Genomic DNA, 13,842 nt, shown 5'->3' with positions numbered 1-13,842 from the left:
GGCTGCTGAGCACTGCAATGTTACTTTTCTATAATCTTGTTTAACAGCACTCTGGAAAATATTCACAGGACAGTCAAACTACTACTCAACTTGAAGCCAAGCTACACATAAATGTGTCAAGGAAAACTTGTATGTTTTTAACATACAAATTTCTCCATGTTTTTGAAGTTTTTATTTTCAGTTACATCAGGATTTCTGTTGTGTTTGGTTTGATTTTTTTGCAATATTTGAGTCACGGGTAATATTTTGTGCCACAGGCCCCATACTTCCTGTCACACACGTAACAATATCTTCATTGGACTACAACAGCGTATCACAGGGAGGGCTTTATCCTCCTCACCTCTGTTAAGTCCTTGGTGGATTCATAGCTCTTGGTAGATAATGCTTATTGCTGACTTAGCTTGCAAGGAATATGACTGATGGACTTTACATGCCAGAGGCAGAGGTACCTTATCATACCATACCAACACATGTGGCAGACAGAAGGAGATGGAGAAAGGTTAAACATTCACAGAGATTCCTCTTCCTTTTCCTGATGAGCAGGAAGAACTTCTATCTGCTTCTGCTAACCTGCATGTCCAACTGCGACCCAGACAGCTGGAGCAGTTCTCTGGGGAGCAGGTCCCATTCCTGAGACACCATTATGGGCTTCCACAGCAAATGTGTAGTTGGTGTAAGCTTCTAGGCCGTCCACATCCACAGCAGGTTTAGTGAGACCAGAAGCACTGGGGGTGAATACCACACCAGCCTCACATGGCTCACAAGACATGAAATGACAGCGCTGACAGAAGACTGTGTAAGTCAGATCCTTTCGCCCACCATGGTCACTGGGTGGCTGCCACCACAGAGAGAGCTGTGTGCCAATAAGGGAGAAGCTGACATTGCGGGGAGCTGAGGGGGGACCTATGAGAAGAATGAAAGAAAGTATTAGATCCAGCTGATAACACCCAATGTATTGTGGCAGTTTCCCATCTGCTGATGCATTTCAAATTATGCCCTCTGTCCCCCCAACCTCTCCCCCTCTCTGACCTCTCATCCCCATTTCCCAGCACTCTTTCCTCCCTTCTCCTTGTTCTTTCTATCAAGCCAGAACTCACGGGTACAAGCAATGTTCTGGCCCTCCAAAGGTGCTCGGTAGAAGCCTGCGTTACAGGAACAAGATGTAGCCCCTGACTCGTTGGACAAGCTGTTTGGGGGGCACTTGAGGCAGCGGTTAGTCTCCAGAGAGTGACGGTAGAATCCCCGCTGGCAGGCTGTGAAGACACAGACAATTCAACATAAGATCAACAGGAAACAACCTGCCAGTTTCATTCAGTTTCTTGAAAGCTCCTTTTACATGCTTGCTTTTCTTCCGTTCTTTCAGTTCACAGAAATATTTAGGTTGGAAGGGATCCCTGGAGGTCACCTAGACCAATCATCTTCTAAGAGCAGACAGTGAGGAGATGCAGGCCCAAGGTGGGATCAATGTTATGATAGGATTTGTAGACTGAAGAATCTCAAGAATGTTTCATGAAAACACAACCTAATCAGCCTCAGATACTTTTTTTTTCAGCATAAATCCATATTGCTTTCTATCTTACTTTTCAAGTTTTCTGCTCTGTCAGTAAGGGCTGTAAATACTGTCTCGAAGTCCTTGGATTCCTCAGACTCCTCTGCTTGCTGACTTCCTACGGGATAGCCAGTGGGCTATTTAGCAGAAGCATATTTTCTGATTTCAAGTGTTGTACTTAGCAGGGCCCTGGGGAATATGTAGATAATTATCAGTTTGCCTAACAGCACTGAGTGCAACTGGCTATAAAGCTAACACACTGCAAGAGAACACATGCCACGTGTTTCCTATTTCCAGTCCTATAAAAATAAGCAGCCATGCCCTTCTCTAGCTGTATCATCTGACAGCATGCTTGATGCATTATTACTAGCTTGAGCTCCAGGAGTACTAGTCTGTCTACCAGTTATCTCGAGGTTAATGCTTCACCTCTATAAGTATGTAGCAAGGAGGAAAGGAGTGAGGAAAGTTGCAGTACCCTGAGAATTTAAATGTTTTACTGGCCTGTGCTAAATGATTTTCACAGAATCATAGAATGGCCGAGGTTGGAAGGGACCTCTGAAGATCATCTAGTCCAACCCCCATTTTATCAAATGTTCTTGAAATACAATCAAACAACCTATCACTAATCACATAGTTGAGGAATGAACACACTAATTTTCTACCAAGCTTCTGCCTTGCATTTAACTTGAGCATTGAGGATATTACCCTTTTCATATTGCACTATGAGAACAACCATGTCCTGGGTAATCCCTCAGGATATCCCAATGGAGACCCCAAAGCCATCTGCTCTGGAGCCTGACTGAAATGGCTTACTGTGGTAGAGCATAACACAGAAATCAATCCTTTATCAAGAAAACAAAAAACGTTACAGCCACTCCTACTACGTGACATAGAGGAACACCTGAAGGAACTAAAAACTTTTCTGCTAACAACGGCCCAATCTCAGGAAGAGTATTATCACCATAGATTGAGATCTCTCTCTAGATTGCCATCAGAGAACTGGCTTCATCTCAGTCTTGTTGGTTACCTCTCTTGCCCTCAAATGGCAGGCAGACTGTCTCATTAACACTAGAGGATGCAGCCCAGAGATGCCATTTATATTCTATTTAAGATCAAATCATCTCTTTCAGAAATAGTCAAGAATAAGAAACAATTCTTTGATCTCTAGTCTGCTCATAACCAAGAGCATTTCTACGTGCTCGAGTGAAGATGAAAACTTTGTGACCTCCTGCCATTTTGCTCCAGCATAAGATTTCAAAATTCATGTCACTGGATCAGTCTGGATTGGATTGGCTTTGACAGCAACATGAAAAACAAATCAAGAGCAGAGCCACAAATTTGTGTAACACATATGCCAATGTTCAATGACAATACTATTTGCCATAAATGCACAACATACATACACTCTTATTATCAGGCTAACACAGAAAGGAAATTTGGGACATGGACCTACAGTCCACATCTCTTGCTCAGAGTAAAGCCAGCCTCTGCTTTCCTCACTGTGGCCCTAGGACCCTTCAGGTGGGATGACTGCCTCAGAGGGAGGCAGTAAGCCTAGTAGCAAGGCAGTGCAGGGAGGACACTGCAGGGAGGGTGGATGTCTGGGTAAAGGGATAACTGGGAGGTAACAGTGAACACACCAGTCAGCTGGACTAAGTCACATCACCTCAGGCTGTGTCTTGACTGAAGCGACGAATGGAGCCTGGAAGTGCAAGCTAGTGATGGCACACGGCTGTAATATCCAGATGTCAGCATGCCCACGGCACGGTCCAGGCTAAGGGCAGCCAGCCTCGGGCCGGGCACGTTTGGAAGGACGGGACAGCGGGGGCAGAACCAACGAGGCCATTCAGTTTCGGGCAGGTGAGCCAAAACAAGCCCAGGCCAGCCCAGACTGGTGCCCCGGGAGCGGCAGGCACGGCACAGCCCCGGGGCCACGACGAGGCCCCGGGGCCCACAGCGGGAGGTGCCCTAGCGCCTCAGGGCTGAGCCCCTGGCCCCGGCCGCCACGACCAGCCCCGGGCGCTCCCGCCTCCACGAACAATGCGCCGCGGTTCCCGGGGCCCACGCAGCCGCTGTGCCTAGAGCGGCCGGCAGGTGGCTGCCCAGCACCGGGGAGGAGCGGGGCGGCTCGGGGCCAGGGCTGGGCGGAGAGCCGGCAGCCCCACGAGGAACGCGGGGCCGGCCCCGCCTCAGAGGCGGTGCGAAGCCTCCCCCGGAGCGCCCGGCTGGGCAGGGCGTGGGGGCGGCAGGCGCCGGCGGCCCGCCGCATTAGCGGGCGAGCGGGCGTCAGGCTGGGGAGCCGGGCTGCCGCTGCTGCCTGCGTCCTTCCCAGTCTGCGCCCTGCTACCTGCGGTTCCCTGTGACGTGGCCGCCATGGGCTCATTTGGCAGAAGCAGGGCAGGCTCTGCCCTCGGCTCCCACAGGCTGAGCGAGGCAGAGATGTGCTCAAGTCATGGAATCACAGAACCAGAGAATAGTACGAGGTGGAAGGGGCCCGCAAGGATCATCGAGCCCGACTCCACGCTATGCGCGGGAGTAACCTCCCCTGTCACAGCTTCATGCTGTTCCCTCGGGTCCTAGTGCTGTTCACCAGAGAGAAGAGGTCAGTGCCTGCCCCTTTGCTCTCCCTCGAATCAACATTTTCAGCTACAGTCCAGACTCTCTCCCACTCCGGGCACTTGGTTTCCCCAGTCCCTGGTCATCTGCTCCAAGCTGTGGCTTCAGGCAACAAGGTGTGAAAAAAACACATCTGGAAAAGGGTGGGTTTAGGACTGCTCACCCAAGAACCCAAGGACAGAGAGGGCAGCAGTGGTCTAAACCTTCACTGCTTATTCCTACAGGTGTTTTTGTCCTGAGACTGCCAGCAAGCACTGGACAGTCTTCAGACACCAGAACTATGCTGACAGGGAGCTCAGCATCAGTAACTGACTCACCCATCACCCTGCAGAGCCCACCAAGAAACCAGAATGCAAGCTAGGGGTATGGTCAGCCTCCTGTATTCACAGTAAATGACATACTTCAGGAAGTTAATCATGGAGGTCCAGACTTACTGGCAGAGATGTAGTCCCAAGCTCAGATAACAGAGAGGTATAAAATGCTATGAGAGGATGACACACAATGTTCTGGGCAGGCACAGCTTTACTGGGTATGATGGGATGGCTGAGCCATTTATCCACCAGAGCTCTGTACAGCTGGAAATTCACTGAGGGCTTCGGTGAACTAGTTCAGAACCTGGAGTTCTGACTTTCTGTTGCCTCCTGTCCTGTACCTGAGTTCAGATTCTCCTCCCTGTTATGAGGCAAGGATCATAGTACAGCTTTCCTTTTTTTCTCTTCCTGCTCAAGGCAAAAATCAGAACCAGAATACTCTGCCTGAAGGTATTCTTCCTCCATTCTGTCCCTCTTTCTGTGTTTGAAGGGGAAGTCCTTCACCTTGCAAGGACAAAAAGTAGAAGCCTTGACCTCAGTCTTCATGCTGACATGGATTGTTCCCAGTTGTTTGCATAATGCCATGTCTTTTCTGTAGAGGGAGAGGAGCCAAACATGTTCCCCAACAGGCAACCTACATTCACCTTCTCCTCTGATGCTAAAATAACACACTGCTCTGGGGGCTTGAAGTTCTCTCTCCCTTCCCCTGCTAGGTTCTACCCCTTTTCCCTTCATCTCCTGGGAGACCTCCCAGTTCTCCACAGATACAACAAAAGACACTCCTAGCTGCAGCTGTACTTGGGCAGAGTGGGATAAAAGCACAGATGTAGAATGAACCTGTGCTGTGATAGCAGCCAGGGCCTGTCCAGGCATGACAGCTTCCCTGCCCCTTCCCAGGGGAGTGCTCTCAGGAGGGCGGGGAGAGCTCTGTAGCACCTAAGTGGAAAAACTGGCTGGGCTATACAAGGATAGGGGATTGCTGGAGAAGGGCAAGGATCTTGTGCTTCAACCTTTGCCAGCTCTCCAAGAAAAATGAGCAGCAAGCAGTGGGGATTGAAAGGGGCACCAGTTCCTTGCAGTGAAACAAGGGCAGAACAGAGCAGAGAGGTTACTCCACTGACCCTGAGAGCAATGCATGGATTCCTTCCCCTATATTCTGAACTGCCTCAGCCTTGTGCCATATGACTCTGAAAACAAGAGTGGAAATGTGCTCTTACCTCCCTCTCTGCATTAATACATACCCCCAAAACCACCACACATATCCTCTTCCCTAGCATACACATGTAGTTTTTCCATAAGAAGCTGAATCCTCTCCCCTCCTTGACAAAGGGATAGCCCTGCATTGCTTGCTCCAAGAACCCTGTCTCACTCTGTGGCTCCAGTAGCACGGAGACTCCTATGCCTGCTATTTGTTCTTCCTCAGAAATGAGCCAGGCCCTGGTGGTATTGTGCAATGTGCTTTACACAGTTTCTCATGGCAGAAGAACCATCCCCGTCCAAGCAGAAGGGGGCATGAAGAAGAAACTTGCCCCCCTGCAGCTCTTTACTTTCTAGTCACGGGACAAACACACTGTACTGTGTGTCTGACCTGTCTGCCCTGAGAGAACAAGGCTGCCATTTAAGGGTTGGGAACTAGTTGTTGAGTGAGTCAGTGTCAATCACACAGTTACAGCTCGCAGAAACTAGCTCCAGAGCTGAAAGCTCCTGGATGAAGCCCAAGAGGGAGTGGAAAGGTGTGTGCAGGTCTTACACCTGACACATAAGGAGAAAATCCCAATCGAATAAGAAGCTAAAGAGGAGAGAAAAAGTTTGAGAAATGGCTGTCAAGCACAGAGGGCAGGCAAGAAAGAGGTAGACCACACTAACTCCCCTGCTCCCACTTTGTGCTTACAGATACTCTGATCTCCAGCTCCCTGGAACCTCTCCCATGGCCTAAAGCCACTGTCTGTCTGCATACTCACCTACGCAGCTCCCATCGACTTCCTCAAACCCCACAGCACAAAGGCATCGTCCCATTGGTACCAGCCACTCGCCATCAGTGCTGCAGTGCATCCTAGGCGGAGAGCCCATTTCTTCAGCTGCATGCTCCACGCAGGCCCCAAGCACTTCTGTCAGCCCCTCTGAACCTGCTAGCGTCTCTGGAAAACGGGCAAGGCCTCGCACTGCCTCCGGGCACGTCTTGTAATACACTCGGACAGACACCATTGCTACGCAAGCCCCTGAGTTCTGGAAAGCTAAGTAGAAGCCCCGGCGAGACAGCTTCCCAATGGGGCATACTTCTGTGTTCAGCTGCATGGCACCGGATTCAATGTCTCTGTTTGTGAAACTTCGATCTGCTGCCACAGTGTTGAGCTAGGTGAAAGAGAAAAAGACAACAGCTTTACCACCTGAGCAAGCAGCAGCTCTGAGTTACCTACAGCTGTCAAACATTTTTTACACTAAGGCCTTTTAGAGGCTGCATGTTTGACTGTTTCTAATCTCAGTGCACTGCATGTTGTCTTTGCATGTGGAAGAAATACTAACAACTGAGCACTATCCTCTCTTGCTTCCTACTTTTAACCATCTCCTTTCAACTCATTTCCAGTCATTCACTTTCTTATACAGCACAGTGTATTCTGGGTCTGTGATCTTGGGTGTCTTTAGGAACTACCCTAACAGAAGTTAACAAATCAGGAGCAAATCTCCCTTGTGATATTTGTGTTTGCAAATCATATGCAATAAAAAGTAAAATAAAACCACAACAGTACTTAAAGATGTGTTTTTGAAGTTGACCAGTGAATTACAGCTACCTGTTTCCAGGCTGCACTTGATGCAGGTCAGACCTTCTACTGAAAGGTGCTTGTCATACAGTATTCAAGGCATTTTAGCACTGAAAATACTTGGGTGAAGAATGCTTCCATGCTTTTACTTTCCCATTGCCTCACCGACTGAATTGAGAGAGTGAGAGAGATGCTTTTTTATAGTGGGGCAAATGGGAAAGGTCTCCGTGACATCAAATGATATGGAAAAACTGGACTGCAGGTGGGATGGTCTTTCTTCTCAGAGACACTGGTAAAATGTTCCTCTCCACTGTAGGCCCCTCCCCATTACACGACACCACCTGTTCCATGTAGGTGGATGGCAAAAAATCTGCACAGCAGCTGCTTCTGGTAGTAGGATCATAAAGCAGGTTTAAGAGTTGTGGAGGTATCACGCAGATGCATGTCAGCCTCCAGTTGCAAGGGAGGTGCACTGGGGAGGGGGGAGGGAAGAATCAGCTACCGTAGTTCTACTCTTCCAGTAGCAGAAGCAGAACTGTAGCTTTTACAGTTCTTTGTTTTCATAACATATCATTTAAACTTCAGAGGAAAAGGGCAGTCAAGTAATTTAGGTCCGTGGCTTCTTTTAGGACACAATTAAGTTACAGAAGTTCCTCTCCAAAAAAGCTGAGGTTCCCCATTCTGTAATTCAAATATTTTCATGGCAAGAGGGCAGTACATCAGGGAAAACGGTAGGTAAAATATAGCAGTGCTAAATACTTTCACACAAGGGAGAAATACGTTATAACAAGCCAACACCTCTAGATTTAGAAAAAATAAAAACAAACACCCTATATCTAATTACAATCAGAGCAAATGAAGAGGAGCACCTACAGAGGTTTGAATTGGGTTCTGTTCTTCACTCGGTCTAATCTTGCTTTATTGCCTAAGGCAAGTCAAATTATTTTGGTCTCTGCTTTACTCTAAAAACTGATGTAACAATCAGGCACAGTTATAATCCTTTAGAATCCTTACCTAAGTTGCATCCAGTTAAATATGTGGTTAAGAAGAATGGAGGTCTGATCTCATCTGAAAACTATTGCCTCTTCTGGCAGTGACTACTCTGAGCATCACAGAGGGCACTTAGGGGCAAAGCTTATTCAAAGGACAGCACTTATCCACATCCCTTCCCTAGATGCTGCTTCTCCTGTCCGCCCCCAGCCAGCAAGACACACCCAGTTTAAGCTGAAAGGCATGACAGCCTTACACCCACAGCACTACAGACCTTGATGAACAGCGGGCGGCGGAACTGGATCCCGACATCTTGCTCAGATTCCATGTAATAGAGGTTGAAAGTCTCTTTGCAGGTCACCACTTCGCCTTTGAAGCTCTTGCAGTCCCTCACAGTAAACTTCAGCTCCACATAAATGCGAGAGGCTGCCTCACCCCGATAAATCCAGTTGGTGCGAAGCCAGTGATCGGTGTCTCCCTCAGAAAGCACACTGCAGTCCTGGTACATATAGACCGGGGTGCCATTTATCATCTGCTGCACTTCACTCCACTGCTCCCAAGGTAGAAGAAAACATGTTAGACAGATGTGAGAAACAAATTTCCCCTCAAATACGACAAAATCTAGCCTACAAGATCCACTCTTATTTAGCATTCAGGGCTCAAAGCCTGCATAGCTGAAAGGCCTCTTCTTACACTGGCCTACAGCCCCATATCTGCCTCAACTCTTTACACTGGGAACACAGAGGATACTCTAATTAGGGCGTAACTCATGTGAAACTGAAAGGAACCACAGTGCATGGACTGCTGCACATCCCCTTCATCCTACCTTGGTTCCAACCTCTTTTCTTTCATGCACTGTCTTGTCTTAGATAAAGACCCCCCTACTCTCATGTATTGTCCACTTCTTTCTGCCACTGTTTAAATTCAAAGTGTACAATAAGATATGCCAGGACTATTAACTGCCCCTGAAAATAGTGCACAGCACTTTGGGGCAAGACAAGAGAGGGCCTGACACAATGGGAATGCCAACTGCAGAAGTACTGTGCTCATTAATTAGGAGTTCACACTTAATTTGGGTGTGATATTTGCAAACTCTAATTTAACTATTAAAACTCAGTTGGTTTTCCTGACTTCATACTAGGTTCTGCTTCTTCCCCAGCAAAATAATCACTGGGAGAAGGATGCGTGCCCAACTGGATATATCTCACTGATATTATTTGTATGAATCCAGTAGGGTTTTGTAAGCATTTTCACTGACTTTTTTGGTGCTTTTGTTTCCTCACCACAGGTCAAATATGAAATGCAAAGAATGTTCAATGATAAGTAAGTCACAGATGAAAATTGAGAACTTGGAAAGGAAGGTGTTGTCCACAGGGAAAATAGCTTATATCCTTTTTCACACCGTGTTAATACTGTCTTTTTCATTATGCTTTAAATGTTTAATCAAATTACATTCAAACAAGTGCCCACATAGGTATTGGCACAGGTTTAAGCATCTTGGTTTCAAATCACACCCCAGGTTAAGATGCATTTTAAACAACACCTCAGTGTCTATATTACTCTAAGCTTGTCAAGTCTCATGGGCTGAGCACGAGATTCACACATTTCTCTTCTTCAGCACAACCACCTCCTGTGCTCACAACACAGCCCTGCAGCTTCTCTCCCAGCTTCTGATCCCACAGACCAGATAACAGCCTTGTGGGTTACTCTGCTGGCTAGTGGAGTACTAGATACAGAGTGCCAAAGGAAATCTCCTGTACAGCCCCACTCTGTAAACTATCAGTGCTTTCTCCAAGATAGCAAGCACTGCTGATAGCACTGGCTCGTATCAGTCTGTTCTCAGCCATTTACCTAAATGCATACCTGCAGTTTCCTCCCAGGAAGTTCAGCAGATGGTATCAATTTGTCCTTTCTTGTTTCCTTTTTCTCCATGTACTTAATCTCCAGTGTTACCCCACCCTCTTAATCAGACTCAGTTGGTATATACCTGCACCACACAGGATTTTCATTTATTTCACTTACTGCAGGTCAAAGGGCTAAGAACAGCAAGAGAGAGAAATAGACTGATCGATCTCTGTTGATCAACCAAGTGTCGACTGCTTAATCACCCCTTGCACTATTTCATTGAAAAAACGTCTGGACAATGCTACAGAACTAAATTTACAAGACATCTTGAAGTGTATTGAAATAGAAGAGAAGTTAGAAGGGGAATAACAAAAAAGTAATTTTCATAAGAAACTGCCAACGTTCAGAATAGCTTTTAGAAGCATTTTTTCCATGGGTATCTGCCTCCACCAAGCTGATGGGAAATATACAATTGCATTCGAAGGACGAGAGTTAAAAAAATTGCCATTAGCAGTTTATTTCAAGGCAGTGTCACACATAAGTGTCACCAGAAAGCAATTTTTGCATGTCTCACTAAAAGACATGAATTGTTGTGGTGAAAATATACCATTTTCCTAACTTAACTAATACAGGGCCAAAAATTCATTTTCAATAGTGACAACTCTGGCAGAAATTTTTCCTATTCTACTACTGGAAAAAAAAATCCAACTCCTAACTCCTGTATTTCTCAGCTTATCTTACCCCATCTTGTTCCAGACTGAGATCTTCAGAGCAAAGACGTCTATTGTACAGTTTCATATGCAGTGTGGCACAAAGAAATAACATGGGAGTCAGACATGGTTTTTCTAGACTCTGCTGCTGATGGGTAAAGGAAGTAAAATGAGGATATTATTTATGCTAGCAACTGCAGAGCTATCGTTAAAAACACTTGTGACTTCATTATTCAGTGAAGCTTTTAAATTCAAAGTAGTGGAGGAATACTGTTACATACAACACTTAATGAAAGGGTGATGAGTCCAGAAGTTGCTAGGCAACTGTCTCACATCCTCAAAGAATCTGCTGCAAAATCAAAATGTATGCCTCTGTTTTTTTAATGTAATGTTCTTAATGAATATGTGTGGTAGAGTCTGATTCAATCAATATGAATTACTTGACTCTCCAGCTTGTCTGCCAATGACATTGAATCAACCTCCTTTGATAATATTACTTTCTACCCATTTAATTCCAGACAGTATATCCTTACTCCAGTCATCAGTTTGGCCAGAGGATGGGAAATATTTTTATAGGAGAAGTGGAGGAGGCTCAGAGTTAGACTTCCTCATTCCAACAGGGAGTGAACTGTGGTTTTATGATGCTCTAGAAAACTTTCTCATGAGGTCTGGACCTGTAGAAAGGCTTAGGCTGGAAGGGACCTTTGGAGGTCACCTACTCCACTCCCCATCGCCAAGCAAGCTAAAGAGTTCTTAACCTCTTTACTTTTTATTTTTTTAAACTCCTTTTAAATTCTTTTAAATTCCTTCTTAAGTTTAAGTTTTAACTGTCTTAAGTTTAAACTTTCTTAAGTTTAAATTCTTAAAACTTTTTAGAATTCTTAAAAAGTTGCTGAGAAGGCAAAAGCCAGTGCATTCAAGAGAGGGCCATAAATTAGTAGCATGAGTTTCTAAAAAGCCTAAGGATGTAGCTATTGGATTTGAGGATAAAAAGGTGCTCTGTGCTTCTCAGGAGCCAATACGCTGACACAGCACTTAACTCCAGAGATTTGTTCTTGAAACTCTTTAAATAATTCCAGCACAGCAGTTAGTGGTAAGTGAAAGAAAACCTCAGAGATCACTTAGCAAAAGTACTATCTCAATAAGCTCAGAATACTGCAAGTTTAGGAAAAAGGAAGGCAACTTTCTTCCCATTGCTGGGTTGGATTCAATATTAAAGAAAGCAGTGAAGGAGAAGATCTGTCTTTATGAAGCCAGTTTAGAATGACATGAATGACAAACTGGGAGTGCACTGACAGATATTTGCAATAAACAGTGTGGGTTTGGTCTGCCTTGTGAGTAAACATCCAAAGATAAGGTACATATGTTATAATATATCTTGACTGACTGTGAATTGATTATACAGTTTGAAGCTCTGAAGCCTCAGGAAGGCTTACCTTGCTTCTTCTATCAATAAGCCTTCTCTAGATTAGTTCTGCTTCAAGGAAATGATATCGGACAACCTGTGATTCCTCCATCCATCTCTGAGCAACTCTTCATAAGGTCTGCCTTAAGAAATGAACTGAGACAGTTCGTATGTCTTGCTGGAGCTGCTGTCACAGGCTCTTCAGGCATTAGAAAAGTGGTCTTCTTTGGCTTTAGCTTTTTTTTTTTTTTTAAATGAAAAAAGTACTTTTATCATGAAAAGTAAAAAATTCACCCTTGCTATGAAGAGGTAGGCTACCAGTGACAGAAACAGCAGACAGTATTGCAAATCCTAAGGCTCAGACTGGAGTCACAAGAGCTTGTGGCTCACAGCAGTAATGCTGTCTCTATCTCTAGCCTGCCAGGCACTTGTCCCATCTCCTTTCAGATAAGAGCTTGCCTGTTGTGACCCATATTTCATTTGCCTTCAGGTTAGCTCAGCACAGTAACTTCCAATCTGTGGCCTGCACACCCCTGGGGAAAGGTACAGGGATACTTTTAAGAGACTTTAAAAAAGGTAACAACAAAGCAAGCATCTTGCCAGTTAGCTTGAAGTTGCTAAACTAAGATGCAGGTCTCTACTGGAGAGGTTAGGAGTTCACATGCTGAAAAGCATTAACTTGCTTAACTTTGGGTTAGAGAGTTGCGCCAAGATCAAAAGACAAGCTGGGTTAGTACAGCCATCTACAATGAAGAAGAGCTACAGAAAGAGCAATCTTTCTCAACAACCGTACATCACTGGTGCCCCAAGCCTAAAACCGCCTAGCGGAACACACACAGCTGAATGATTTCTCTCCCCTTTCCCCATGTAAACAGAAAGGGGAGAAAAATGGAAGCACTTCTGACTCTTTGACATTCGTATAGCATTTGCATGCCATGACAAAAAAAAAATATTGGCATGGTTTTAGAGTTAAAGGCCAGTTGTACATTACAGATTCAGCTGCATTAGATTCTTAATGTAGTTCCTCAGAGGTAAGACTGAGGCAACAGAGACACCTTGCTGATATCTGCTGTAATATTGTGAACGGCTTCTCTCTAGCTAAAATACATCTGATGAAAAATCTGTCAGTAGGCAAAGCTTGACCAACCCATTAAAAATAGCAGCATCACATTGGTGTTTTGAAAATATTCCAGAATTCGGTTTCTGTGACACTGTGCTGAAAGTTTCTCAATGCTCTTGTAAGCTCTCTTGCGGGTGTGGAAGACAATTTAGATGATAATGAAAGAAACATGATTATAACTAGACTCTTAACTTCATAAGTCCTATAACTTTAGATCTCAGAACAGCAAAGAGGCTGTTTTTATTTCTTTGAACATTTGGCAATGGTCAGGCAAGTTTGATCTCATCACATCATCGTCATGGAACCTTTGATACAACTGAATATAAAAGTAATGGTTACTTGTCTGCATATCTGTCTGGGTGGGATGATACTTTTTTTTTTCCCCCCACAATGATCCATTGATTATTTTCAGGGAGGAGCAAGTGTTGTGCAATTATTTGTCCTTTAGGGCACTAGTGCTTAGGTCTGTATCCCACCTCCTTCCAATTTAACTTGTATTCATGTCCTTATGGGAAGGTAAGGCGCTAATCTGAGCCA

General features: G+C 45.3%; 1 protein-coding gene across 1 annotated transcript in view; it reads right to left on the bottom strand.

Annotated features, from left to right (window-relative positions):
• Window positions 1-13,842, bottom strand: part of EPHA1 (EPH receptor A1) — a 33,650-nt gene that overhangs the window by 10,695 nt on the left and 9,113 nt on the right. Inside the window, exons 3-6 of the mRNA XM_035545964.1 lie at window positions 8,500-8,775; window positions 6,438-6,828; window positions 1,098-1,253; window positions 571-903 (exon numbers count right to left, since the gene is read on the bottom strand). Of these exons, the coding sequence (XP_035401857.1) occupies window positions 571-903; window positions 1,098-1,253; window positions 6,438-6,828; window positions 8,500-8,775 (1,156 nt within the window). The remainder of the gene's footprint in view (window positions 1-570; window positions 904-1,097; window positions 1,254-6,437; window positions 6,829-8,499; window positions 8,776-13,842) is intronic.

Source organism: Cygnus atratus, chromosome 1 (genome assembly GCF_013377495.2).
Source record: "Cygnus atratus isolate AKBS03 ecotype Queensland, Australia chromosome 1, CAtr_DNAZoo_HiC_assembly, whole genome shotgun sequence".
In the NCBI taxonomy this organism is placed as follows: Eukaryota; Metazoa; Chordata; class Aves; order Anseriformes; family Anatidae; genus Cygnus; species Cygnus atratus.
The sequence above is the reverse complement of the archived record's forward strand: the minus strand, read 5'-3'. Positions and strand labels throughout refer to the sequence as shown.